This window comes from Strigops habroptila, chromosome 17 (genome assembly GCF_004027225.2).
Source record: "Strigops habroptila isolate Jane chromosome 17, bStrHab1.2.pri, whole genome shotgun sequence".
Classification (NCBI taxonomy): Eukaryota; Metazoa; Chordata; class Aves; order Psittaciformes; family Psittacidae; genus Strigops; species Strigops habroptila.
In genome coordinates, this window is record NC_044293.2 from 3,029,071 (window position 1) to 3,054,593 (window position 25,523).

The 25,523-nt window shown below is 52.8% G+C and overlaps 1 protein-coding gene across 2 annotated transcripts; it reads left to right on the forward strand.

The window, feature by feature from the left end:
* The first annotated feature begins 530 nt into the window (after positions 1-530).
* On the forward strand, positions 531-23,905 carry TECTA (tectorin alpha). Of its 2 annotated transcripts, XM_030505326.1 has the most exons (23): positions 531-594; positions 2,576-2,709; positions 3,343-3,630; positions 6,661-6,798; positions 7,163-7,328; positions 9,360-9,772; positions 10,056-10,626; positions 11,082-11,674; positions 12,141-12,714; positions 13,820-14,430; positions 14,776-15,337; positions 16,549-16,748; positions 17,812-18,195; positions 18,737-19,023; positions 19,114-19,394; positions 19,545-19,655; positions 20,019-20,221; positions 20,509-20,672; positions 20,828-21,076; positions 21,450-21,612; positions 21,830-21,917; positions 22,472-22,588; positions 22,872-23,905. In XM_030505326.1, the coding sequence occupies exons 1-23, from the start codon at positions 531-533 to the stop codon at positions 22,964-22,966; spliced, it is 6,456 nt and encodes a 2,151-aa protein (XP_030361186.1). In that variant the 3' UTR covers positions 22,967-23,905. The 2 variants fall into 2 exon arrangements, with proteins under 2 accessions (XP_030361186.1, XP_030361187.1); XM_030505327.1 differs by lacking the exons at positions 531-594; positions 20,019-20,221; positions 20,509-20,672; ... (3 more) ...; positions 22,472-22,588; positions 22,872-23,905 and having other exon boundaries at positions 1,532-2,709; positions 19,548-19,631.
* Positions 23,906-25,523: the final 1,618 nt, after the last annotated feature.

The window sequence follows — 25,523 nt, forward strand, 5'->3', positions numbered from 1 at the left end:
CCACACTTGTCAAAAATGGTAAGTGATTGTTGTGTTAGCAGCCAGCACAAAGCATTAGTTGAAGCGGTGCCTGAAGCCCCTTACCCATGAGAGCACGCTTCAGCTCTGTATCAGCTCTCATGTTTGGAGCAGTGCAAAGCTGTTCCCCTTGAAGTGTCCATCCTCACACTAGGCAGATTGGAAAGGAATTGCTTTTGAACTATCAGAACAGACAGCCCATGGAGAGCTGGGGCTATCTACAACTTCCAAACGCTGCATGCAATTAGCAGGGGCTCTTCCCTGTGGTTATGGGCTTACTTTGCCAATACCTGCAGGGCGATCTGCTGTTATCACCAGGGAAGTCTCATTACACCACTGAATGGAGCAGGCATTTCTCCAGGGTCTGCCTGGCGGGTGAGGGACCTCAATCTCTGAAGCATCCTCATGTCAGTGGTTTCGGGAAGCGATGGCACTCGGCATCACCCGGGGCTTGCTCGAGGATGCAGTTTCCTATTGATGTGATACGTCTGGGTTTCTTTCCTTCTTGTAGGATGAACAAGCGATCATTTCTTGGGACCTGGATGGCCCTTTTGGTGATAACTGCACGGCAGCGAGGTGAGTATCTCCTGCTCGGGAGGCTGATACTGGTCAGCTCTGCTGGGAAGTACAGAGAGCTTGGAAAACACACCCAGCCCCTTGGCTGGAGCAAGGGCAAGACCCATGGTGAACTTAGTGCTTTCTGTGGGGAAGGACCATCAATTTTAAGGGTGGGTGCTAAGCAGGGAGCTTGGTGTGCCTTTTTGGGTAAGCACAGGTGCCAGTTTTGCATGAGTGACAGCTTGTGCCGTGGGAGATGGCTCGGGAGCTGACACAAATGGCCCTCACTTCATTGAAAGCAATGAAGCAGCGATGGTTTACGTCGCATGAGGAGCTGGCATGCTGTGCTGAATACAAAGCTGGCAAAGCCAGCAGGATGTACAGGACACTGATGTTCTTGAGCTCAGTGAGCACAGACGTTGTTTATATGGTTGTGTGTGTGCACATGGGGCATTCAGAGGTGGTGATGGTCTGGAGTTTGAAAGATTCCTGGTGTTAAGAGGTGGAAGTGCCTCTCCCTGTGCTCGCACCCCATTTCTCTTAGTGCATTTTGTTTTGTGAAGAGGTGATGTGCACATATGGGCTGAATGAGGCCCCTGCTTGGCGTCAGCCCTGCTTTGGGCAGGAGGTGAGACCAGCCGGGGAGCCCTTCCGAGCCGTGGTTCTCTGTGATGTTGAAAAGCACCGGAGCTGCTCAGCAGTCTCGTGGGATACTTAATCTTTGCCATGTTTCAATTTGAAGAATGGCAAACGGAGCTGGTATGGGCAGGAAAAGCCTCTATAGTCTGGTAATGTGGCAGACGTGCACTGCCTGGCATGTGTGACCAGCTTGAGAAATGCCACCAGAGCAAGGATCACAATCACTGCTGGGCTGCTTGGCTGGATGAGGCGATGCATACTAAAGCATGATAGTGTCACACTAGTAAGTGCTAAAGAAACTGGCATCGAGAAGTTTCTGCTGAGTTGCCAGTTTAAAGAAGTAAATCCCTGTCTCACTGCTAAGCCTCAGCTGTAATAACTCATCGGGTGCATAACGGCTGTGAAGTGACTTGTTTTATTACCTAGCAGCCTGGAGTTTTGCTGTGGCCCTCTGGACATACCCTGTGAAACCAGGCTTGCAGCTTGGACACCATCACATGCCACCTCCCTTTGTGTCCGGTGGGGCACATGTGTGGCTTAGGAAGGCAGGATGCCAGTGGGTTAGGCCAGGCTTCCCTTTGTCTCCTTTCCCCAAGGGAAGCTGGACCAGTTGAACCTGTGAAGAAGGGTTGGATGGCGACTCTCCCTATTCCCAGGCAGGAGCATCCTCAGGGTGACTGGGAGAGAGCTTGGACAACACCGAGAGCTCCTCCTGCATCCATAACAGGGCACAGAGCAGGCTGTCCTAAGCTGCAGGCCCCTGAATGGTGCAGGGTATGGGCTAGGAAATCAAAGCATGTCCTGAATCCAGGAGAACAGAGCCGGGATTGTTCACAGCCTGTCGGCCAAGATTGAATGTCACGAGGACAGGGTGCTGCTTTTCGACATCAAAGAGGGGAGGGAAGGGAGGGAAACGCAGCAGAATCCCCATTTGCTCTGTGATGAGCCACACCAGTCGCTAACTGGAAGAAACAGGGTGTGAGATGACAGAAGAGATCTAGTAGGGGCTTCAATGGGAAAGGACATGTGCCCTAGGGCCAGAAGTGCACGCTTGCAACTCAAGCCAATGGCTTTTATTCTGGTAGAAAGTGTCAGGCTTGTACTGAAACACATCAAAGCTGTCTTCTGAAATACATTGAGGAGAGACAATTATGGTCACTCACAGTGCCTTTTAGCAGGAAACCTAATTTTGCCAGCAAACTATGGAGCTGTTGTGGCACCTCAGGCACACCCACACCGGGGAAGGAGGTGAGGGCAAGGCAGCTATTTTGCTGTTCACAGGAGGTCACCATGTGGGGATAGGCAACCCCAGAACCTTCCTGGCATTGCCATAAGGACTCTCTTCTCCCTCTCCTTCCAGCTCACGCCATGGAGAGTCTGTATCCGTTCTGGCAGAACGACACCAAAACGCCCAAAGTGGATGATGGAAGCTCTCCTGAGATCAAGATCTCCGTCCCGTTCATCTTCTTTGGAGCCCCGTACAGGAGCGTTTATGTAAGTGAAGAAGCAGACCATCCCTTTATTCTTTTTCTTGCCATTAGCAGCTGCATTTTAAACGCGTTCTCCCCATCGTCAGCAATTGGAAGATTTATTAGCACCTACCTGACAAGTTCTTAGATTTCATGAACTCATAGGTTTTATGATTAAGAATGTCAAAGGTATATTTAATGGGCTAATGTTCATGGGGAAGGAATATAAAAGGCAATAAATTTTTTGTAGGTGATTAAATAGTACAGCAAAGCTAAAGCCTTGACACAAGGAACATTATTGCTGTTACATGACAAGAAATAAGAACATGCAGAGACCTGTAGGGGGAAAAATAAGTGCAATGGTTTGGACCTGTATGTAGGTACCTGAGTCAAGGACAGGCTGCTGCTGTTCTGAGGTGAAAGCACAGCAAAAGCATGGCAAAGGGGCCTTGTGAACCCTCAGGCTGTGCAGCTACCCCTGTCATAGGACTGGGTCTCTCAGTGCTGCAGAGCTGCTCTCCAAAGGCTGGGTAAACCCAGAGCTCTCAGTACATAAGACACCTTCTGCCCGAAGTCACTCACCTGATGTTTCCTGATAAAGCAGCAGCTCTCTGCTCCCTGCAGAGGCTTGCTCCAACGCAAGCGGGTCTCTGTGCAGGTCAACAACAACGGGGTGATCTCCTTCAACGCACTCGTCAGCCAGTTCACACCAGAAGCCTTCCCCTTGACGGACGGACGGGCCTTCGTCGCGCCCTTCTGGGCTGATGTGCACAATGGCATCCGGGGGGAAATCTACTACAGAGAGAGCACGGACCCCGAGCTGCTGAGGAGAGCCTCCAAAGACATCCGCAAGCACTTCAAGGACATGTCCTCTTTCTCTGCCACCTGGATCTTCATCGTCACCTGGGAGGAAGTCACTTTCTATGGAGGAAGCAGCACGACTCCGGTAAGAGCGGTCAGCCGTGCTCCTTGAGGAGTAATGTTTGATGGTTGAGTAGATACCTGTGTATGTATAAAGCTGTCCTGGCCTTTGTGCATAAACTGAGCCACTTTGTGTTCCTGCTCCTCAGTTCCCTCTTCTCTGTACTGTGATACGCCACCTTCACTTTGCCTGTGCTTCTGCAGTGATAGAACAGAGCTATTTGTGCAGGGGGCTACAGGGACCTTTGACCAAAGTCTTTTATAAAGGAGCCAAAGTTTTGGCCTGGAACAGTAGCTATATGGTGATATAAACCATTAGAGGCTCCCACTTGCTCCCATGCTGGATCGAGTCTGTCAACTACAGGAGTCCAGGATAAACTGGTGATGGAAAGAACGGGCTATGGAGGTGGATGGGAAGCCCTTCCTTGTCTGGCTGGCCAGCCAGAATCTTCTCTGTGCTCCCTTTTTCTCCTTGGTCATTCTCTTGAGGCTGGATTTTGTAACTTGCCCTTCCCTCCCCACTTCTAACCGGGATTCAACAAGGGTTTGCTCACTTTTGCACCCCAAGCTCACCTTGCAGGGCCCCAGCAGCTCTGAAACAAAGCTTTGCTCCTTGCCTCTGCGAGGAGGGAGGGCTGCTCCAGCAGAAAAGGAGCAGGAATCTGTGGTAAATTAAGTTTTGGAAGTAATGCAGTTTCCAAGGAGCTGGAGAAAGGAAAGAGAAAACGGGAGCTTTAATATGTATTTATTTGGCAAAAAACCCTTTTTCTTTCAAATCATGATGTCTTTTTCTGTGGCAGAGGCTGCAATGCTCTCTCCACAGCACTAATCCAAGAGGGTGGCGAGAGCATCTCCTAGAAAAGGGTGGAATGGCTGTTGTATGCAGATGTTGAGATAGGAAGGGGAAAACCAAAGGGAATACCGATGGCATTTTTGTGATGACAAGTGGTGACCAGAGAGTCACACTAGCAACTCAGCTATGGTACCTCTTATATTTCCATACATGTGCAAGTTGTATCTCAGAGTTTGGAGACAGCAGCGTGATGCTTCAAGGCTTGAACAGCTTTTAAGAACCTGGTTAATACGTGAGCAGCAACCACAGCTGATGTTAGGAGGTCTGTGCTGGACCACTGATGTGTTGCTCATAGAGCCCACGTGGAAGCTTGGGGCACAGATAGCGAGCGAAGGATCATTGCTACTGTTTGTGTTGTTTAGGATTAGCCTGTGTGCTGTGAGTGCCAAAAGCTGTCGTCTTCTGTCTCAAGGAGCTGGCTCTGATAATCAGTTCTTTTCCATTTGTTAGAGAGGCTCAAGATTTAATGCATGTTTTTTGCCAGTCCTGGCAGCGCTTGCAGAAGAAAATAATACAAATATATATATATTTGCAGACAGCAAGCAATATAGAGATTCGTGTATTGCCTGAAGAATTACATTTGCAACACAATGCAATTTATTTTGTTATAGAGCAGCCTTCCCCATTCAATAGCAGCCAGGGTTGGCACGTGGAGCAGCACGATGCAACTTAAGCAGGGAATTCATCACAGTGCAGAAAAGCTGCAGGAAACAATTGTGTGAATGTGGCCTCAGGGACACTGCAGGTACTGTCCCTCAATGACACCTGAGCAAACAGGTTCAGTTCTTGAGAGTCCTGTTGGATGTTCGGGGTGCTCAGTGTGTGTTTATGAACATCATAAACCTCCAGGTACCAGGTCAACTCCACCACCCCTAAGAGGCACCTGACTGGAGCACGTTTTGTTGCTCCGTTGAAGAGCTGTTGTACTATCAAAGTGATCTTGCTTTCTGTTAGTGCCTTCTGAGCTCACGGCCATGGAGAAAGGCTTGGCAAGAGTGCCAAGGTGCTGAAGTGGAAACCAGGCATAGGAGGCAGGATCCCAGGGAAAGGATGCAGGAGTGGAAATGGTGGCTTCCCCTTAGCTTGCTCTCTGCTTGCCCCAGTGTGAAATGCACCGTTTGCAGCTCCATGAAGCAGCTCTTCCCACACCTCTCACTCTCTCTGACAGCTCCTACAGGCTGCTTTGCCTCCCTTTTCAAGAGCCTAATGTGCTTTGGAAGTGACATCCCTTGTGGCATGCAAGTAGTGAGTGCAGGTCTCTGTGCTCACCTTCTAAAGCTCTCTCTGCTTGTGGTGCTTGGGGGCTGCTGACAGAGTAAGCCTCAATGCTTCCTAGCATGAGATGGTTCCATCAATGTGCCCTCCCATATCACCTGATAATTGTTTCTGTGGCTGTATTTCCTTCACAGTTTGCAGTGCCCAGGTAGCTAGGCTCCTACTGTTGCTCTTAAATACTTGAAAGTGGGCAGCCCACACTTTGTCCTCTGCTAAAATCCTGCTCACTCAGAGGCAGGAGGAACAGCGTGGTCCCAGTGCAGAGTGGTCTAGGCTGGGCAGGGATGGGAAGGACAGGAAAATGCAGAAAGCTGAGAGAAGTATCCCAGCTGGGTCTGCACGGATAGAGGAGATATCTCAAGGGGAGAGGCCTCTTTTCTCCTGTGCAGCTGTAAAAGGGAAGAGCTTGGGGCTATGCCACCCTTTTTGGCTGGCAAAGCACATCCTTCCAGCCTGGGGCCCGGGCTGGCAGTGATGTGAATGTATCTGGAGTTTGTGGGGCTGGAAATGCAGAGTCATTTCAAGGGAGAGGAAGAATGTGAGCAGCAGCTTTAGCAGGTAGCAAGGGCATCTGTCAGCCAAGCAAAGCAGCTCATCATATACATGGCTGACTTGGATGTAATGCACCGTTAACATTATTGTAGGGTACGAATGCAGAAGGGAAGTGGGTGAGATAGCGTGGCGAGGAATAAAGCTAAGATAGGGTAATGGAAGATAACAGGTCACAACAACCCGAATCCTGCCGACTGCTTTTTCCCGACGAGCTTGTTCTCATGCTGCCATCTATTGGCGTTAAATTGGATCTGAGGAGGTCTTGTCCTCCCACGTCTCGCCCGGATGATGCTGGAGATGAAGGTGGCGGAAGGGCAGGTGAGCAGTGTGAGAAAAGCAGCATCACCCTGTCAATGTGCTCATGTTTTTCAACAGGTGAACACTTTCCAAGCTGTCCTCATCACAGACGGACTGTCGTCTTTTGCCTTATTTAACTACCATGAAATCAGCTGGACCACGGGGACAGCCAGTGGAGGGGACCCCCTAACTGGTCTTGGCGGGGTGATGGCCCAGGTGAGGCTCTCACTCCCATACTCACATCTCTGTTGAGCTCTCAGATGGCTGCCTGTAACTTTCCCAGTGTATTTGAGCTTGTTTATGCCACTCAGTCCAGCACTGGCCTTGCAAGCTCACTGCTGGGCACAGGTGATGAGTGCTCCATGTATATATACATGTGTAAATGTGTAAATATACATCCATACAGCTTGTAGTACCTGTTAAGCTTTTCACTCACGTCTGAACTACCTGAAAACCGAAATCTCTGAAAAGAGACTTTAAAAGTCAGGAGTTACTGTGGGGGACAGAGGAGCGTGGAAATGCAGCATCACTTTCACATAGCAAAGATGTATAACAACATCTGCTCTTCTACTTGTTCTAGGCTGGCTTTAATGGTGGAAATATCACCAACTTCTTCAGCATCCCAGGCTCCAGAACCCCAGACATAGTCAATATTGAAGAAACAACCAACGTTAACATCCCCGGACGCTGGGCTTTCAAAATAGATGGCAGAGAAATAGATCCAGCCAATGGCTGCAGCCTGAGAGGTAAGGGGGAAATGGCATTGCCTTTTGTTCAGGTTTGGGGGGGCTGTGTAGCAAAAGGTAACACTGTTGGGGTGCTGGTGGAGAGGTGCCTGACTGCTCAGGGACGCTGTGCAGTGTGGTTTTGCCAAGGCATCCCCTCAAGCTGTAGCTGTTGGGACAGAAACATGAGAGCAGGGTCTGAGTTGCTGCATGCAGCACATTGTCACCTGACAAAACTATCCTTGGTGCTAGCTTGTTTTCCTTCCTGGGATTCAGTAACATGGGGTTGCTGTAAGCCTCTCTTTCTGGGGCCCAAAAGACCCTAACCCAAAGTCAAGGGCAGATGGAGCCTGAGTGTGTTGCCGGAATGCAATGCCACTGAGCCATCGTCTCGATTCTTTTCTGTGATGCTGATGGCAGCAATGGGAAAGACCTGGGCACAGCAATTTCCTCTTGTCCCCAGGGTAGCAAAGCTCATGGTCTGGTCCCATTTTCCTTGTTTCTGCAGGAGCAGGAAGAATATCAGGTTTTCAGGGCAGGATAAATGCCATGTCCCTGCACCAGTTACAGTGTCTGTGCATGTGTCACTGACAGCGTGGGGATATAAAGGGATTTAGAGATGCCCACAGCGACTGCATAGGGACTCCGCTGCAGAGAGATTATTGCATTACCATTCGACAAATAAAACTGTCAGGAGCATTGACTTTGCTCCAGGACTCTTTCTAGCAAGAGAGGATTGTCACTTGCCAAAGAACGCTAGAGATGTCACCAACCTGAGACATTTGGCCTCTTTATGTCCCGGTTAAGGACCATACTAAAGAAGGCCCGTGAGGCTTTGAGGCTCTTGGAGCCCATGGAAGTTTCAGGTCCCACTGTTGCAGCTGCTGACCCCAGGAATAAAGGTAAAGGGGCTGAAAGCCAGTCTTAGCTATGCAGGTGATGAGGGCAGCATGGATAGACCCACCACTGGATCTGCGTTTCACAGTCCCTCCCAAGAGGTGATGCAATGTGTGGCATTGGAGGGGAGGAGGCCCACTGTGCCTAGTGGTACTCATGTACCCAAACCCACACCAGGAAGGTTGGCACAGGAGCCCTCACAAGTGGGTCTTGCTACGAGGAGATGCTGTTTGTTGCAGGGAAGTAGAAAATAGTGCTTTTTTTTGTAGGAGGAGGCAGGGAAGAGAACAAAAAGTTTAGGAGAGGTAAATTCAGGCAATGCGCACAGTGGAAGCCATGCACATAAGAAGTGTGAACGGCAACCATATGGAAGAGAGGGGAACTCTCACGGGTATTTGCCACCCTTGTTCTCCCGTCTTCTCTCTGCCTCTCATGTCTCTCACCAGACAAACCTGCCTCCCTTTATAGTACCGCTGTGTAACAAGTCTGCTCAGTCTATTGCTGTGTGATCACTCATCGTTTCCTGTCGTCACTGGTGTATGGTGTGGAAATTACTTATCAACAGCTCTTTGGTTTCATAACTACTATGAGCGCTTTCTGAATGGGAATAAATTGCTTCTGGGCAGCTGATGGCAGAGTCACACTTCGACTGGCAAAGTTGTGTGAATGGAGGAATTATGCGGATGGCAACAAAGCTGAAGGAAGGCACAAGTACAGCAACAGTGCTGGAAATGGCCTCCGTAAGGCACAAGCTTTACCAGTGGACTCTCCCTTTGAGCAAATAGCACAAATGGCTCGTGTCCTGCGATACTGAAGCACAAGAAGAGTGGTAGGTGTTGAAAGCAGGAGGAATAGCTTTCAAGTTAACCAGTCGGCTCAATGCAGCACTGACACCAGATTCATGACAGCGCTCACACCATCACATGGACTTGCAGCATGGATAGGACTTGAAGGGGACATACTGTACATTGAAAAAGAAGCTTATGATCATAGTGCTTTGCTGAGTGGCTCTTGCTGGGAGTCTGCACAAAGAAAGCAGCCAAGAAGCTCAGTAGCATGATGCTTTGGAGGGCTGGCAGACCCCTCCGAGGACTGATGCGGTGCAATTAGAGTCTGTTCTTTTTAGCATGGGTTTTTCCCTCTCTGTCTTTCTAGGACAGTTTCTCCGTCAAGGGGAGATATTCTGGGACAACGCCAACTGCACCACCAAGTGCCGCTGCCTGGACTTCAACAATGAGATCTTCTGCCAGGAGATGGCTTGCGGCCCCTATGAAGCATGCGAGCCGAAGACCAAGTTCTTCCAGTGCGTGCCGGTGGAGAGCAGCACCTGCGTGGTGTTCGGAGATCCACATTACCACACCTTCGATGGCTTCCTCTTTCACTTCCAGGGTTCCTGCTCCTACCTCCTCACCAGGCAGTGCTGGCCAGGCTCCCAGCTGCCCTACTTCAACGTGGAGGCCAAGAACGAGAATCGAGGCGGCTCCTCCGTCTCCTGGCTGAGGGATATATTTGTGGAGGTCTACTCGCACAAGATCGTCCTCCCCAAGGGCAGCTTTGGGAAAGCAAAGGTAAGAGCCCTACCGAAAGGGGGAGAACTTGCAGAGTCAGCTCCTCCGAGGTGGTGGTGAGACCGCATGGCAGCCTGGAGAGCATGGGACAGCACTTCTGCACCCTGTGCATCCCTTGGGGACTGGGCAGGTGGAAAATGCCTGTGGCTTACTGATGGCTGTCCTTCTACACACATCCCTACATCAAGACCCTGTAACAGGGATGTACAGCTCCTGTCTGTGTCCCAGTATGAGGGCTCTGCTATTTCATGTGCAGCTCAGATGTCTGGTGTTATTCCCGCAGGTGGATGACTTGGTGGTGTCCCTGCCTATCTCTTTGGAACTGGGTGCAATAAAAGTCTACCAAAGCGGCTTGTCCACAGCCTTGGAGACTGACTTTGGTTTGCTGGTAACCTATGATGGACAACATTATGCCTCCGTCTCCGTTCCGGGCTCATATATCAACGCCACGTGCGGTCTGTGTGGCAATTACAATAAAGACCCCGAGGATGATGCCCTGCGCTCAGACGGGAGGTTGGCCACATCCGTGCCGGAGTTGGGCGAGAGCTGGCAAGTGCCACATCCCGAGCGGAAGTGCTCATCCGGGTGCTTGGAGAACTGCAGCCTGTGCGATGCTGCTGCTGAATCGCTCTATTTCACCTCCGAATACTGTGGATTCATCAACAAGAGTGGTGGGCCTCTGTGGGAGTGCAGCGCTGTTGTGGACCCCACTGCCTTCGTCCACAGCTGCGTCTATGACCTCTGCGGTGCTCGGGATAACGGCACTGGCCTGTGCCAAGCCATCCAGGCATATGCCGCCGTGTGCCAGGGACTGGGAATCTCGGTGGGAGAGTGGCGCACCCAGACGGGATGCAGTAAGTGTTTGCGTGCTTGTGCTGGGAGTCTTGCCCTCTGGAGCAGTCTACCCAGCAGCGTGTGAGATGAGGGGGCAGAAATCCAGGGGACGGACTCATCTAAGGTGGAAGGAGTCAGATGAGAGCCAGTTGGTCCCTTCTCTCCACAGCATCAGACTCTTGCACCAGTGAAAGCTGGCCCAAGTCAGGCATGATGAGAGATGGAGGCTGGACCAGAACAGGGACACTTGAGGCATTAAATAGCTGTGGGTGACTTGATTGTTCTGGGACTGTTGCATGAGAGGAATGGCCAGGGAGGCACAGGAGGGAAATGGAGGGGGCAATTCTACCATCAAGCTAGGCGCCCGGGTTACTCTGCATTGTCTTTGCTGTGGATCAACAGGAAAGAGGTAACTAGCCCTGAGCCATGCTGTAATGTGGTCCTCCCATTGTTTGTCTCCCTTTTGCACCCACAGTGACGGCTGTGCAGTGCCCGGAGCTCAGCCACTACTCGGTGTGTGCCAGTAGCTGCCCTGCCACGTGTTCAGACCTCACTGCCCCGCTGGCCTGTGCTTCCCCATGTGCCGAGGGCTGCGAGTGCAATGAGGGCCACGTCCTCAGCACCGACCGCTGCGTCCCCATACACAAGTGCGGCTGCGACGTGGACGGCCGGTACTACGCCATCGGGGAGTCTTTCTGGGCAGTGGCAGACTGCACCGTGGAGTGCCAATGCGAGGACGGCGGCGAGGCCAAGTGCTTTAACAGGACCTGTCCTGAAGGAGAGGTCTGCGCCATTGAGAACGGCTACCGGGGCTGCTATCCCAAGCGGGAGACCCTGTGCTTGGTGGGGCAGAACCAAGTGCTGCAGACATTTGATGGCGTTGCTTTTCCCTATCCACTGGAGAACTCCTACACGCTGCTCAAAACCTGCGCGGAGAAACCGGACTTCATCGAGGTGGACATCAGCCAGAAGAAGCCTGGATCTGCTCCCAATGGGCCACGTGTTGTGCGGGTCCAGGTGGTCGGTCAAGAGGTGAAGATTGGAGGCACCAGCCTGTCGGAGATCAAGGTAAAGGTGCTGCCATCAGGGCAGCATACCCCAGGGCCGGGGCGGGAGGTGGTGACCCACAGTGTGGTCCATGTCCCTTTGGAGATGGGCTTGTGAGTCTGTGGCCCTGGACTGTTCCTCCAGGTTGGCACCATGGTGGCACTTGGAGGAGCCCTGTGTTGGTCCTGTGGGAAGGTGCAAAGTTGTCACAGCACTGTTAATCTGTTTGCTTGCTGAGTCAACCCTGGAGACTTTCCTGACGTTGCAGCTGACTCCTGCAACTTGTTTTTCCCCTGGAAGAACATTCACTATGGGGCAAAAAGCAAGGAAGCAGCTGTATGCTCTCACTCAAAGGAGGTTTTGGGTCTTGGAGGGTGGCTACAGATCATGAAGTGTGTATTCAGTGTGTTGTGGCCAGCAGACAGGAGCAGCCATGCAAAGTCACATCACTCTCCCTCATGCATCGTGATCTGCTTGTTACTTGTAGGTAAATGGTTATGACATGGAGCTGCCTTATTTCCACCCCTCTGGCCGCCTGGAAATCTACCGTAGTGACAACGGCACCGTGATGGAGTCGGAGGGGCTCCTGGCCATTGCCTACTATGATTCAGGCCTCCTGGAGATCCGCCTCTCCACCACCTACTTCAACTGCACTGGAGGCCTGTGCGGCTTCTTCAATGGCAACGCCAGCGATGAATTCTGCCTGCCCAAGGGCAAGTGCACGGACAACCTGGAGCTCTTCCTGGAGAGCTGGACCACGTTTGATGAGATCTGCAATGGGGAGTGCGGGGACCTCCTCAAGGCTTGCAACAACGACTCGGAGCTGCTCAAGTCCTACAGGAGCCGCTCCAACTGCGGCATCATCAACGACCCCACCAACAGCTCCTTCCTGGAGTGTCACAGTGTGGTCAACGTCTCGGCCTACTACAGGACGTGCCTCTTCCGTCTGTGCCAGAGCGGGGGCAACCTGTCGGAGCTGTGTGACTCGGTGGCACGCTATGCCAGCGCCTGCAAGAACGCCGAGGTGGATGTTGGCCAGTGGAGGAGCCACAGCTTTTGCCGTGAGTCCATCCACCAAAGCTTTTAAGTACCAGGGTGGGAAGAAGGGGATGTAGACCCCACCGACCTCAAGTGAAGTGTTTTAGTCAGGAGCTTGCGGGTGTACGGAGGTAGAGCAGCTTTTCTTATGGGATGCTGAGAAGTTTGGGCTCTCCCCTGCTTCCTTTCTGTTGGGTACCCCAGACCCACAGTGTGCTCCTCTGTGGCTGAGCTGGAAGACACTCAATAGAAGAGCTATTTGAGGGGTAGGACCTGACAGCACTAATAGCAGCATGAAATGTCCAAAGTCATATGAAGGGGTAGGGGCAATCTCGGGCGATTTTCCTATTCTCTGTCAGTCAACCAAAGATTGGCTTTGCTGGAGAAAGAGCTGTGCCCAATAGAGCTTTCTGCTGTCAGGGGGACTGGCACATACAGAGCATGTTCTCATGTAGTGTATGGAGAAGAACTGCAGTAGGAATGAGTATGTGTCACGAGCCTGAAGGCAAAGCAGCACCACCCCATGTACTAACAATAGCTTCTAAGCTGTGCTCGTGCTGGCAGAGACACATTTCCCAGTGAAGCGGTTTCAGGGTGGCGTTTCAGGAGGCATCACAAGTTTCATGCTGTGGTGTAGGAGCATTCCAGAGCTGCAGATGGTGTCTGACAGTGCTGTACGCCACCACCAGAGGGTAATTTGAATAACGCTTCATTTCAGCTGTTGCTATAAACTTGCCGTTGATGGGAAAACATTCATAATTCAGAAGTGAATGTGAAAAATCCCCAGCCTGGAATTACACGGTGGGGAGGCAGCCCCTGTCTCACTGTGGAGGTTTGTGGAGGCATCTGTTCAGGAGTCCTGGCCTTGTACCCTCTGAAATAGCGAGAGAAGGTGTTGGTCAGCATGTGGTGGCACAGGGATGTGATGTGAGGAGCGTGATGGCTGAGATGAGAAGGGGCTGCAAAGGGGATGGGACGAGCTGGTGGCCAGCAAGGTGCTGGGACTGTTTCCCTTCTTGCTTTTTCCTCCCTGAATTGGTCACCACTCAATTTGTTCCCACCTTTAGCCTGTTCCACCCCATCCTGCATGAGCTGGGAACTCACATTCCATGTCTGTTGGCCCTGCAGCTCTCACCTGCCCGGAGAACAGCCATTTCGAGGAGTGCATGAGCTGTGTGGAGACCTGTGAGACCCTGGCCACGGGCCCTGTGTGCACGGAGACCTGCGCAGAGGGCTGCCAGTGCAACGAGGGCTTCGCCCTGCGCAACAACCGCTGCGTTCCCCGTGGTGAGTGTGGCTGCAACTTCGAGGGGCGCCAGCTGGCCACCAACCAGACCTTCTGGATGGACATCGCCTGCCACTTCCTCTGCTACTGCAATGGCTCCGACAACAGCGTCTACTGCGAGAACGTCTCCTGCAAGGACGATGAGTATTGCCTGGAGGAGAATGGCCTCTACTACTGCCACGTCCGCACTGACGCCTCCTGCATCATCTCCGGCTACGGACACTACCTGACTTTTGATGGCTACTCCTTCGACTTCCAGAGCAGTTGTGCGTTGGTCCTGTGCACCACCATTGCCTGGCCAAGGGCAGAGCGCTCGGACACATTCCCAGCGTTCACTGTCACAGCCAAGAATGAGGATCGGGACACGTCTCTGGCTCTGTGGGTGAAACAAGTCGAAGTGGAGGTCTTCAATTACAACATCGTCATCCACCGTGCCTACAAATATACTGTGCTGGTGAGTATAAGGCCACGAGGGCTGTGATTATTTCTCCCTGCCATAACTCCCAAACTGTGGAGTGATTCCCTAGGCACAAGGCACTGTATGGCTTGTAAGGTTTTCTAGGGGTAGGAAAATGTGTACGCTTGGGCTCGTCCCTAGGATGCTGCCAGGCACAGCTTTTGGAGGGGGCTTACATTTTGGCTGCCTTGTTTGATGTATAGGCAAGGCCAGCAGGGACCTTGCTCTGGGAGTGCTGAGCTGCCCTCATTTGTGTCCCCCTGCACGAAGCAGGGGGGGCTCCCTGCAGGAAGCTCTGACCATCATTCCCACTCATGGTGCATCTTGTTTCCTTCCCCTCAGGTCAATGATGAACGTCTCTACCTGCCCCTGAAGCTGGGCCAGGGCAAAGTAAACATCTTTGCCTTTGGTTTTCATATCGTGGTCGAGACTGACTTCGGGCTGAAGGTGGTGTACGACTGGAAGACCTTCCTTTCTGTTACCATCCCACGTGGCTTCCAGAACCTCACCTATGGCCTCTGTGGCCGCTACAATGGCAATCCCGAGGATGACCTGGTGGCTGCAGGAGGTGCACCAGCTGCCAGCATCACTGACTTCGTCCAGAGCTGGGTGAAGCGGGACGCATTCTGCCGTGTGGGCTGTGGTGACCGTTGTCCTGCCTGCGGGAAGGTGGAAGGCTTCTGGAAACCCCAGCAGCTCTGCAGCCTCATCCCGAGCCAAAGCGGTGTCTTCGCCAAATGCCACAGCAAGATCAGCCCCAGCTTCTTCTACAAGAACTGTCTCTTTGACACTTGTGTCGATGGGGGAGCCATGCAAACAGCCTGCAGCTGGCTGCAGAATTACGCCAGCACGTGCCAAACACAGGGCATTGCCATCACTGGCTGGAGGAACTTCACCTCATGCTGTAAGTGTCACCCTGTGCCCGGATCCTCCTTCACTAGAGGTGCTTCCTGGGGTTGTCCACTGTAGCTCACACTGTAGAGAGGTAGCGGAGCACCACATGGAGCACCAGCAGGCACCCATTCCCTCTAGGTCATCGACCCACACACATCCAGGATCCCCACGGTCACTGCCCGGGGGTGGCCTTGGGGATCCTCTTTTACTGCCAGATAAGGGGGCAGTCAATAGAGTGGTGAGTTATGAAGTAGGGCTGGCAGCTTTTCCCTCCCGTGCTTGCCAGTTGAGGCAGGGGTGTGGGATCATGTCTGGGGCACTATCTTCTCTTGGAGTTGTTACACGCTGCATGCAGTATAGAAGGAGGAGGGACGGAAAGGGAGAAGCCTCAGGTTCAGAAGGTGTCAGCCCCCCCTCCATTGTTAAATTACATTAGTCGGTTTCAAAGCCAGGAGTACGTGTTTGCTCTAATGAAGCCACATGCTCTTGTCAATAAGATTACGATGTGATGTTCAATTAGGCTCCTGAGGACAAGGGCCACAAGCCTCTCTGGCAGCCAATCTGTCTGGCAAATCTGATGGGAAGCAATTGTCTTTGCTAACAAGACTGAAAATTAAATTCATGTCATTGTGCCTTCTAACAAGCTAACTCGTGGCTCAGAAGGCGCTGCTCTCACTGGGCAGGGTGGTGAGGCTGCCCACCAGCACCCTGCATGCCGAATCTGGAATTGGCCCCGCTGAAGCATGGGGAGAAGTGGCCTGCTCAGGCATGGGCAGCATCCCTTACAGGCTTCACACTGACAGCCCAGTGAAACGTGTCCTGAAACGTGTCCCTGTATGGAGAGCACAGAGACTCTGAACACTGCCTGAAAGGGATGCATGAGCATCCCTCCTGCAGGGAGATGTTAGTCTGGTGTCAGTGAGCAGGCTTGTTTGGGGGAGAGCAGGGAGCCAGCACGCAGGAGCTCAGAGACAGTGGTGAGTAACAGAGAAGTGTTGCTCAGCTTGGACTGTGCAGCTGGCAAGCAGCATAGAGCAGAGGGATGAAGGCTGCCTTCTCCCTTCAGTTGCATCCCTCTCTGGGTAGCGTTGTCCATGTTAACCACTTTAGCAGGGAAGTTAAATGCCCAGGGACACTGGCAGCAGGGACGTGAGGCTGGCTGCCAGGTTGGTTTTATCTGGGGAGCTAATCTGCCTGTATTGTCCTGTGGTAACGTTGCAGCCGTCAGCTGTCCCCCCAACAGCCACTACGAGAGCTGTGTGTCCCTGTGCCAGCCCCGGTGCGCTGCCATCCGGCTGAAGAGTGACTGCAGCCACTACTGCGTGGAGGGATGCCAGTGTGACCCCGGGTACGTCCTCAATGGCAAGAGCTGCATCCTTCCCCACAACTGTGGCTGCTACTCTGATGGCAAATACTATGAGGTACGTCACTCACATCCTTCTCTCGGGGCTTTCTCCCACCTTCTTCGTGATATTTCTGAGCGCTGAGCAGGGATGAGGGTCAGGCCAGGCTGGTATGAGTGTCATACTGGGTCTGTTTGCCAGGGTCATGGCCTCGGTGCTCTGCAGGGCCAGGAGGAACAGGTCCTCTCCTTCACCAGCATCGTGCATCCATGGCCGTGTCGGGAGTTGTTCTGAAGTCTGGTGCTTTTGCACTGAGCAAGAGTGGGCAGAGAACAAGGGCAGAACAGGTAGATGTGCATCTAGCGGAGGCAGAAAGAGGCAAAGTGGGATCTGTAGTGAAATCCCAGCAATGGAATTTGGGATGTTTGCTGGGGCCAAGCTGTCCTGCAGTGTCCCAAGTCCTGCTCTGAGCAGCAGAGCATAATCCCTGTGTCAAGGCTGGGCTTGCATGGGCACTCTTTTAGAGCTCTGGTGTGAGGAGGGCCAGTGTGGGAAGCCTTGATTAGAGGGCTTATGGGAATTGTATCTTCTAGAGGAGTGGGAAAAGTGGTGCCAGTAACTCCACAAGGCAAGAGCCTGGTACCATGCTGGTGATAGAAACTGAGGTTGTCAGTGAGGGAGGGGATGATGCAGTGGCAGCACGGGGCTCTCACAGCTCTAGGGTGCACTGGGGGCATAGAGAGGAGAGGGATGCCTTTCCACAGCATGCTCCATAGTGAGTCTTTCTGTCTGGCAAAATCATCCATAAGGAGCCAGTATTTGGGTACTGTCATATGGGGACCTTTGCAGATGGGTTGGCAGCCAGCAAGGTGCAAGAAAGAGGTCAAGGAGGTATTTAAAGGAGGTATTTAGCATGCTGTGGTTTTGTGCGTGTACGAGAGGCGAGGGAAGTGGCAGGGGAAACACGTCGTTGCCTCATGCCTGTGGGTAGCAGAGATGTTGCAAGGTAGGTGCAAGCTGCCAGCGTGTTCTTTGCACCTTTTCCTCTGTCCTCGTTGCCAGCTCTTGCTTGCCCAAGTGTCCGCAGAGGGTAGGGCAGAGATCCCCAGCCCTGCCGGCCTGTGATGGGTCCCTCTTTCAGCCCAAGCAGCTCTTCTGGAACGGGGACTGCACCCGCCGGTGCCGCTGCTTCCGACGCAACCTCATCCAGTGCGACCCGCGGCACTGCAAGTCTGACGAGGAGTGCGGGCTGCGCAACGGCGTGCGCGGCTGCTTCAGCACCCGCAGCTCCTTCTGCCTGGCTGCGGGAGGGGGTGTCTTCCGCACCTTCGACGGGGCCTTCCTGCGCTTCCCCGCCAACTGCGCCTTCGTCCTCTCCACCATCTGCCAGAAGCTGCCCGACTTCTCCTTCCAGCTCATCATCAACTTTGACAAGTGGTCCTCGCCCAACCTCACCATCATCTCGCCTGTGTACTTCTACATCAACGAGGAGCAGATCCTCATCAGTGACAGGAATACGGTCAAGGTAAGGTCTTGGCAGGGCAATCTGCTCCCTCCAGAGCAGGGACATGAGATGGGGGGAGCGGGATGGCACACGGGGCCACACGACAGCCCTGGAAGGCTCTGTCAGTGGTTTTGTGTCCCAGTTGAGGCAGCTGTGGGAGTTTGTAGTTGTGCGCCCATCCACTTCTTGGTGGCATGGATGAAGCTGTCCTTTCGACCAAAGGGTATGGAGGACTGGCTATCGCTGCGGTGTCACTGTGTCTCTGAAGAGCACCATCTGTGGCCTTTCCTTGTGAGTGATGAGTCCCAGGCTAGAACCTCTGCATATGAGTAGGCTTCCCTTAGTGGCACAGCCTTGTGTGGGCATTTAAGGGAGGCAGCATGCTCAGAGTGATCCATCAGGCTGGAAGAAGGAGGAGGAGGATATGCCAGCCCCTGCCAAAGACAAGATGGTGTGTTTTCACAGCTGGGATAGTGGGAGGTAGTTATGGAGCCATCTGTGGGCAGCCCATGTTTGTGGGCAGAAGGGATGGCAGGGTCACCAGTGCTGTTTCCCACATCAGGTGAACGGCAGCCAAGTGAGCATCCCTTTCATCACGGGGCTTTCCACCAAGATCTTTAGCCAGGAGGGCTTCCTGGTCATCGACTCCAGCCCCGACATCCAGATCCGCTACAACGGCTTCAACGTCATCAAAATCACCATCGGGGAGCGGCTGCAGAACAAGGTGTGCGGCCTCTGCGGCAACTTCAACGGCGACCGGACGGACGACTACGCGACGCTGCGGGGGAAGCCGGCGGTCAGCAGCGTGGTGCTGGCGCAGAGCTGGAAAACCAACGGCATGCAGAAGAGGTGAGCGCTCGGAAGGCCCTTCCCCGCTGGGCGGGAGCGGGAGCGGGGCGGCTGCGACGGGATCCTCCGCGATGTGTCCGGTGCCCACAGCTGCAACGAGCTGCAGTACTCGCAGTACACCGCCTCCTGCGACAACGTCCAGATCCAGGAGCTGCAGAGCGACAGCTACTGCCTGAAGCTGACCGACATGAAAGGCTTCTTCCAGCCCTGCTACGGCCTCCTGGACCCCTTGCCCTTTTACGAGTCCTGCTTTCTGGATGGCTGCTACAACCACAAGAAGGTCCAGCTATGCGGCTCGCTGGCTGCTTACGGCGAGGCGTGCCGCACCTTCGGCATCCTGGGCACCGAGTGGATCGAGAAGGAGAATTGCTGTAAGAGAGCCGGGGGCCATCTGGGTTGAGGGAGCTGGGTGCCATTGGGACTGCAACCAGCAGAAGGGGGGTGGTCTCTGCTGGTTGGAGGCACCCGCCTTGCGGTCTGAGAGTAAAGATCCTGTTTGTGCTGTGTCTTGTGCTGTTTAGCAGGAGTGGTGGAAGATCCCTGTGTAGGTGCTGACTGCCCCAACCGCAGCTGTGAGCTGGACAACGGCGGGGAGCTGTGTGGCTGCATCGAGCCCCCTCCCTATGGAAACAGTGAGTCTTTTGGTCCCGGCTGCAGGGTTGGCACCAAGCAGAGCGGGTGTGTGTTTGGCTGTCGTAATGCTGGGGCTGTGGGAAGGGGGATGCTGAGGGCCAGGACCTCTGCTGAGATGGGGTTTGTGACCATTCAAGATGGGAGCAAGGAGCAGATTTTCTGGAGTGCATGTTATGGGCATCTCTGGCTCAGGAGCACTTTGAGTAGCAGGGATGTCAGACAGGCAGGAGATGATCCCAGCCTGTTGCTGGTGGTGGAGGTGGATGATCCCAGCCCGTTTCTGGTGGTTGTGGAGAGGCTCCACAAATGGAGCCTATGGTGCCATTTGTGGTGATGCGAAGCTGTCTTGTCTGCTCCTCTAGCCACCCATGATATCATTGATGCGGAGGTGACCTGCAAAGCTGCCCAAATGGAGGTGTCCATTTCGAAGTGCAAGCTGTTCCAGCTGGGCTTTGAGCGTGAGGGCGTGCGGGTCAATGACCGCCACTGCCCTGGCATCGAAGGGGAGGACTTCATCTCCTTCCAGATCAACAACACCAAAGGCAACTGTGGCAACCTGGTGCAGGTGAGCCAGGCACAAGGCACATAGGGCTAGGAGCTCAATGCCAGGGTTAGGGGCAGGGGTGTGCATTGTGTGTGATGCTCAGGAGGCACTTTCATGGGGTGAGGGTCAGGAATAAGGACTAGCCTAGCAGTTCTTAGCCCCACCATACCATACCCTTTCTGGCTAGAGAGAGCAGAGGGGTGGGGGACCCTCAGTGTCACACAGCTTGTTTCGGGGCTGAGGTGTTCATTAGGAGCAGGGGAGCAGAGACAGGCAATCTCTAGTGATGCCCTGCGTTCCTTCTGCAGTCTAACAGCACACACATAGTGTACAAGAACACGGTGTGGATCGAGAGTGCAAACAACACGGGCAACATCATCACCCGGGACCGGACCATCAACGTGGAGTTTTCCTGTGCCTATGAGCTGGACATCAAGATCTCCCTGGATTCAGTCGTGCGGCCGATGCTCAGGTAGGAGCCGGGACGAGCCGTGTAGCCTCTCCTGTTGCAGAGGCACAGGAGCAGACAGGCAGAGGGAGACATGGTGAGGATCCAAAGCAAGGCACCAAGTCGGGGGTTCGTAGCCTTTCCTCTATCCAGGCTGATATGTTTTTATTGGTCATTAGTGTGATTAACCTGACGGTGCCGACGCAAGAAGGGAGCTTCACGACAAAGATGGCCCTGTACAAGAACTCATCCTACAAGCACCCTTACCGGCAGGGTGAGGTGGTGCTCACCACCCGGGACGTGCTCTACGTGGGGGTCTTTGTCGTCGGGGCCGATTCCAACCACTTGATACTGATGCTGAACAAGTGCTACGCGACCCCCTCACGGGACAGCAATGACAAGCTGCGTTACTTCATCATCGAGGGGGGGTGAGTGACCGTGGGCCAGGCAGCCCAGCATGCACTGTAGGGTTTTGGTGTGGTGTTTTTCACTGGGGAAGGTGCTTGAAGGGCTATCATTGCGTGATGGAGAAGCAGCCTTCCTTGCATGGCCAATGCCATGGGCATCGGAGCATCTCTGTGTGACAGGGGACTGTGAGTTATGGTGGAGGCATCTTAGGAAGCAGGAGAACAATGAAGTCAGAAGTGCCTGAGAGATGTCATGCTACAGAGGCAGGGCACAAGGCTCTTGTCCAGTGGAGGCAGGCACAGCAGGACATGGGGCCTTACAGGGACAAGGGCATCCCTCGAGAGAGGGTCCTGGTCATAGGAGGGCTGAGATGAGCATTGGTGCTTTGCACAGGTGCCAAAACATGAAGGACAACACCATTGGCATAGAGGAGAATGGGGTGTCATTGACGTGTCGCTTCCACGTCACCGTCTTCAAGTTCATCGGGGATTATGATGAAGTCCATCTCCACTGCGCCGTCTCGCTCTGCGACTCGGAGAAATACTCCTGCAAAATAGTAAGTGGGGCAAGAGCCGAGGGATGGGTGGCTTGCTTTGCAGTGTCACAGAGGTAGATGGAGATGGTGGGAGCAGGAGGGTTGCGTGTTCCTCTAGGCATTGGGAAGAACGTGTGCTCTCTGAGCCTGGTCCCAGGGAGCCAAGCTGGCTGGAGTGGGATGGAGAGGGCCGGGACATGAGCAGAGAGTGATGGAGGCAGCGTTTATCCCCACACAGAACTGCCCTCAGCACACAAGGATGGCCAGTGCGTTCGCCGAGGAGACCAAGGAGCAGATCATCTCGGTGGGGCCTATCAGGAGGAAGCGTAAGTGTGTGTAACCCCAAGGAAGGCTGCAGGGGTTTGTCTGCCATAGTGCAGAGCCTGGTGGTGTGCCACAGGGAGCGGCAGGATTCTGGGGCACTGGGGCAAGGGAAGGATGCAGGTCGAATGGATGCAGGTGTGGGCCATATTAGGGGTCTTCATTGCTTGCACCACCTTCCTAGGAGTCTATGGACCATCACACAGGAGATGGCGTGACAGCAGGGTGGGTAGTGGGGGCACAGAGTGTCCTGTTTCTGCCCATGTGGCACCATGCTGTGGGTGCTCCTCTTTGTATTCCCAGAAGGCCTCTGGAGGGTTGTTAGCATTAGATTAGGTGTTGCTTTGGAGTCATGAGAGATGATGGGAGCCTAGCTACGTCCTAGCATCATCCCCATGCCATGTGTGATGTGAAGGTGTACCCAGCAGGTGATGGGCCTGTTCTTGTGGGCCCCATTATTATAGGAGCAAGTGTGGGAGTGGGGTGTTAAGCAGTCAAGGATTGGGGCTTAGGGTTTTGGAGCATCGCTCAGGTGCTCTCCTTTGCTCTTTCTGCCCAGGATCAGACTGGTGCGAGGACAACGGAGGCTGTGAGCAGATCTGCACGAGCCGAGCGGATGGACCCCTGTGCAGCTGTGTGACGGGGACACTGCAAGGGGATGGCAAGAGCTGCAGGGGCAAGTACTGGGGACAGTGCAAAAGAAGTCGGGCAAGTGTAGCCCCCTTTGCTTGAGGGGCTGTAGGGATCAGTGGGGTGGGAAAGGTGGCTGGAATGTGCAGTGTGTCACAGATGGGGGGGCAGAGGGCAGGGAGGCGGATTCTCACTGTTCCCATGGAAAAGAGGTGCTTGGTAGTGCATGACCAGTGCAGTTTGCAGGGCAAGTGTGGTGTCTGAGGGAGGGAGGGATTGTGCACGTGCCAGGATACCAGCTCATACAGGTGGTGGTGGTGTGTTGGCAGCCTCCAGCTCTTCAGGGGAGCACCGTGCCCGAGCAACCCTTCTGGTGGCAGCCCAGCTCTGGCTGCACGCAGCTCTGCGGGACCTGACCTCGTAGGCATGGCTCTGCCACCCAGCCAAGGACTGTTCTCACGTCAGCCTGAGTCTTTGTAGGGTAGGAGACAGCACCCCCACAGCGGCCAACTGCTGCTGACCCGTCCTGCTGCATGGAAGCAACAGAGGACTTGACCTGGAGAGAGTGGACACAGACATGAAGATGGCATGTGGCAGGAGCAGCAACAACATCAAGGCAAAGCTGCATGTTTGCCAGCATCAATATAGGGCTTGGAGGGGGTTTTTTTTGCAGGTTTCTGGTATCAGTATGGGACTTGGGGTTTTTTTTGCAGGTTTCTGACATCAATATGGGACTTGAGGGGGAGGGTTTTTTCCAGGCTTTCCCTATAGCATGCACTGTAGGTGGCCCACACCCCTGTTGGTAGCGTGGGGTGGGCTGAAATGTGGGCTGTCCCCTTGTACATACAGTGTGTGTGGGGGGGGTGGTCTCCACCATCCTCCAGAGCTGCTGTTGGTGCCTTGTGAGTGCATGGACTCAACCAGAGGTAGGTGTTGCGGCACGAGTCGCGGGCCGGAGCAGCACAGCGTCGTTGTTGGATGTCATGATGTGTTGGGAGCGTGTCACCCTTTGGCTCTCCAGAGCAGAGGTGGTGTTGAGGATGCAGTGGAGAGCTGAGCTTGTCCCTGCGGGTCTGGGAAGCTTGTTACTGCACTGTGGTGGTGAAAAGCCAGTCCCAATGTTTTCAAAGAGGTGCTTTCTGGTGGGCAGGAGTGAGAGCCAGAGGAATAAGGGATGGAATTCCCTCCTGTGTTTGTGTGGTGCGCCGTGTCAGGTATTTGAGGGCAAGAGCAGTGTTGGGATCACTGGCATAGGGTGGAGAATGGCCTTGTGGGGGGGCTGTCTGTCTGTGTTGTTGGTGTTGTGTCTTGTGTTTGTACTCAGTGAAACGGCTGCGTGGGAATAAAATGTGTTGTAATCCTTCTTCGTAACTGGTGTGGTCCTGTGCGTGATGGTGGTGAGGATGGGGAGAGGCTCCCCACAAGGAGTGGGGAGCAGTGGTTAGGTGGTGATGGTCAGTCTTTAAGAGCCACCTTTGAGAAGCACAGGAGCAGGCAATACTACTGTGTTCTAAGTCAAGTGAATGGAGCAGAATAGCAGCTGTGCTGAAGTGGGAACTCCTTGTGGAGCTCAAGAGTAGAAAGGAATTGTGTGAGCTCTCTGGAAGTGAGGTCAGGAAGATTATAGAGCCATGGCTTGTATATGCAGGGACAAAGAAATTACATTTAATTGGTCAAAAGTTAGCCAATATATGATTAATCATCAGTAGACTATCTTCTATGGGGTAAATTGCTCTTGCTTGCCATGTAAATTAGCACGTGTGCTCCATGATGGTGTTTTTGGGAGCAAGCTTTTTTTGGTCCTCAATTGAGTCAATGATCACAATCTTATCCCTGCCACTGTTCACTTTCACCCAGTTACTGCCTTTTCTTGTTAACTAACTAACTAACTACTTTATTCTGTAGTACTTGTACTTCTGTAGTACTATTAACAAATCTTAATGATAAGCTAGTACTCTTTTGTCTTCAGCACTTTCTGGTGCAGATGTTCTCCTTTTATGAGTCCTTCAGCTCTTTTTCTAAGGTTAGTTAGCAAGGAATGTATTGCTTATACAAAGTCTTGCTTTTCTAGGTGATGTTTTCAATCTAGCCAGACACCATTTTCACCATGGCAACTTCCATTCCTCCTCTTTGAGACTATGAGACAATTGAGGAGTCTCTTATATTTTACTATTTATTTCTTTTTATTGAACTGCATAGGTTTAAACACAGAAAAACAGTTAATCATAGGTGCCTCAGCCTCTACATAAGCAAGTCCTGTTTCCCAAGAGCAGTCCATCAATGGCTTCTTGTCAATCAGGACATCTTGTGTTCATCAGATTCAGGTGCTGCCTTTACTTGTGTGTAGTGGATCCAGGAGTGGATTCCTTCCACATTTTCTGCAGTGTAAGTTTTGAGCAATACAGTGTACAGGTCTTCCCACTTCTTTCAGGGCATCACCCTTCCATGTGTGCAGAAAGACTGTCTCCCAGTTGGAATGGGTGCACTGGTGCGTCCAAGCCAAGCCTGTTGATTTAGGTACCTGTGTAGTGAGAAAAAGTCTATGAAATAGCAATCGACTATTATCTAATTAATTGTAGTCTCTCCATTTATATGCATTTGGCCCCCCTTAACATTCAAAGAGTTAGTAGGATATGCTTTGCCACATACAAATCCAAAGGGGCTAAGTCCTTCAAAGGGGCTGTCTGAATTTGCAGAAGGGCTATGGGTAATTTCTGTCCACTTGAGGTGTGTTTCTTAGCAAAGTTTAGCAATGCGTCTTCAGACATCCTGATTCATTCTTTCTTCTTTTGTGCTGGGTATGTAGTTTCCTTTTAATTTGTAAAAACTTGGACAACCCTTGTACTATTATTTCCTCAATAAAATGAGTCCCATTATTGTAAGAGAGAGATTCTGGAAGACCAAATCAGGGTATAATTTCTTTTAACAAGGTTTTTAACTACCTCTCTAGCTTTGTAGGTATTCATTAACATCAGAAAATA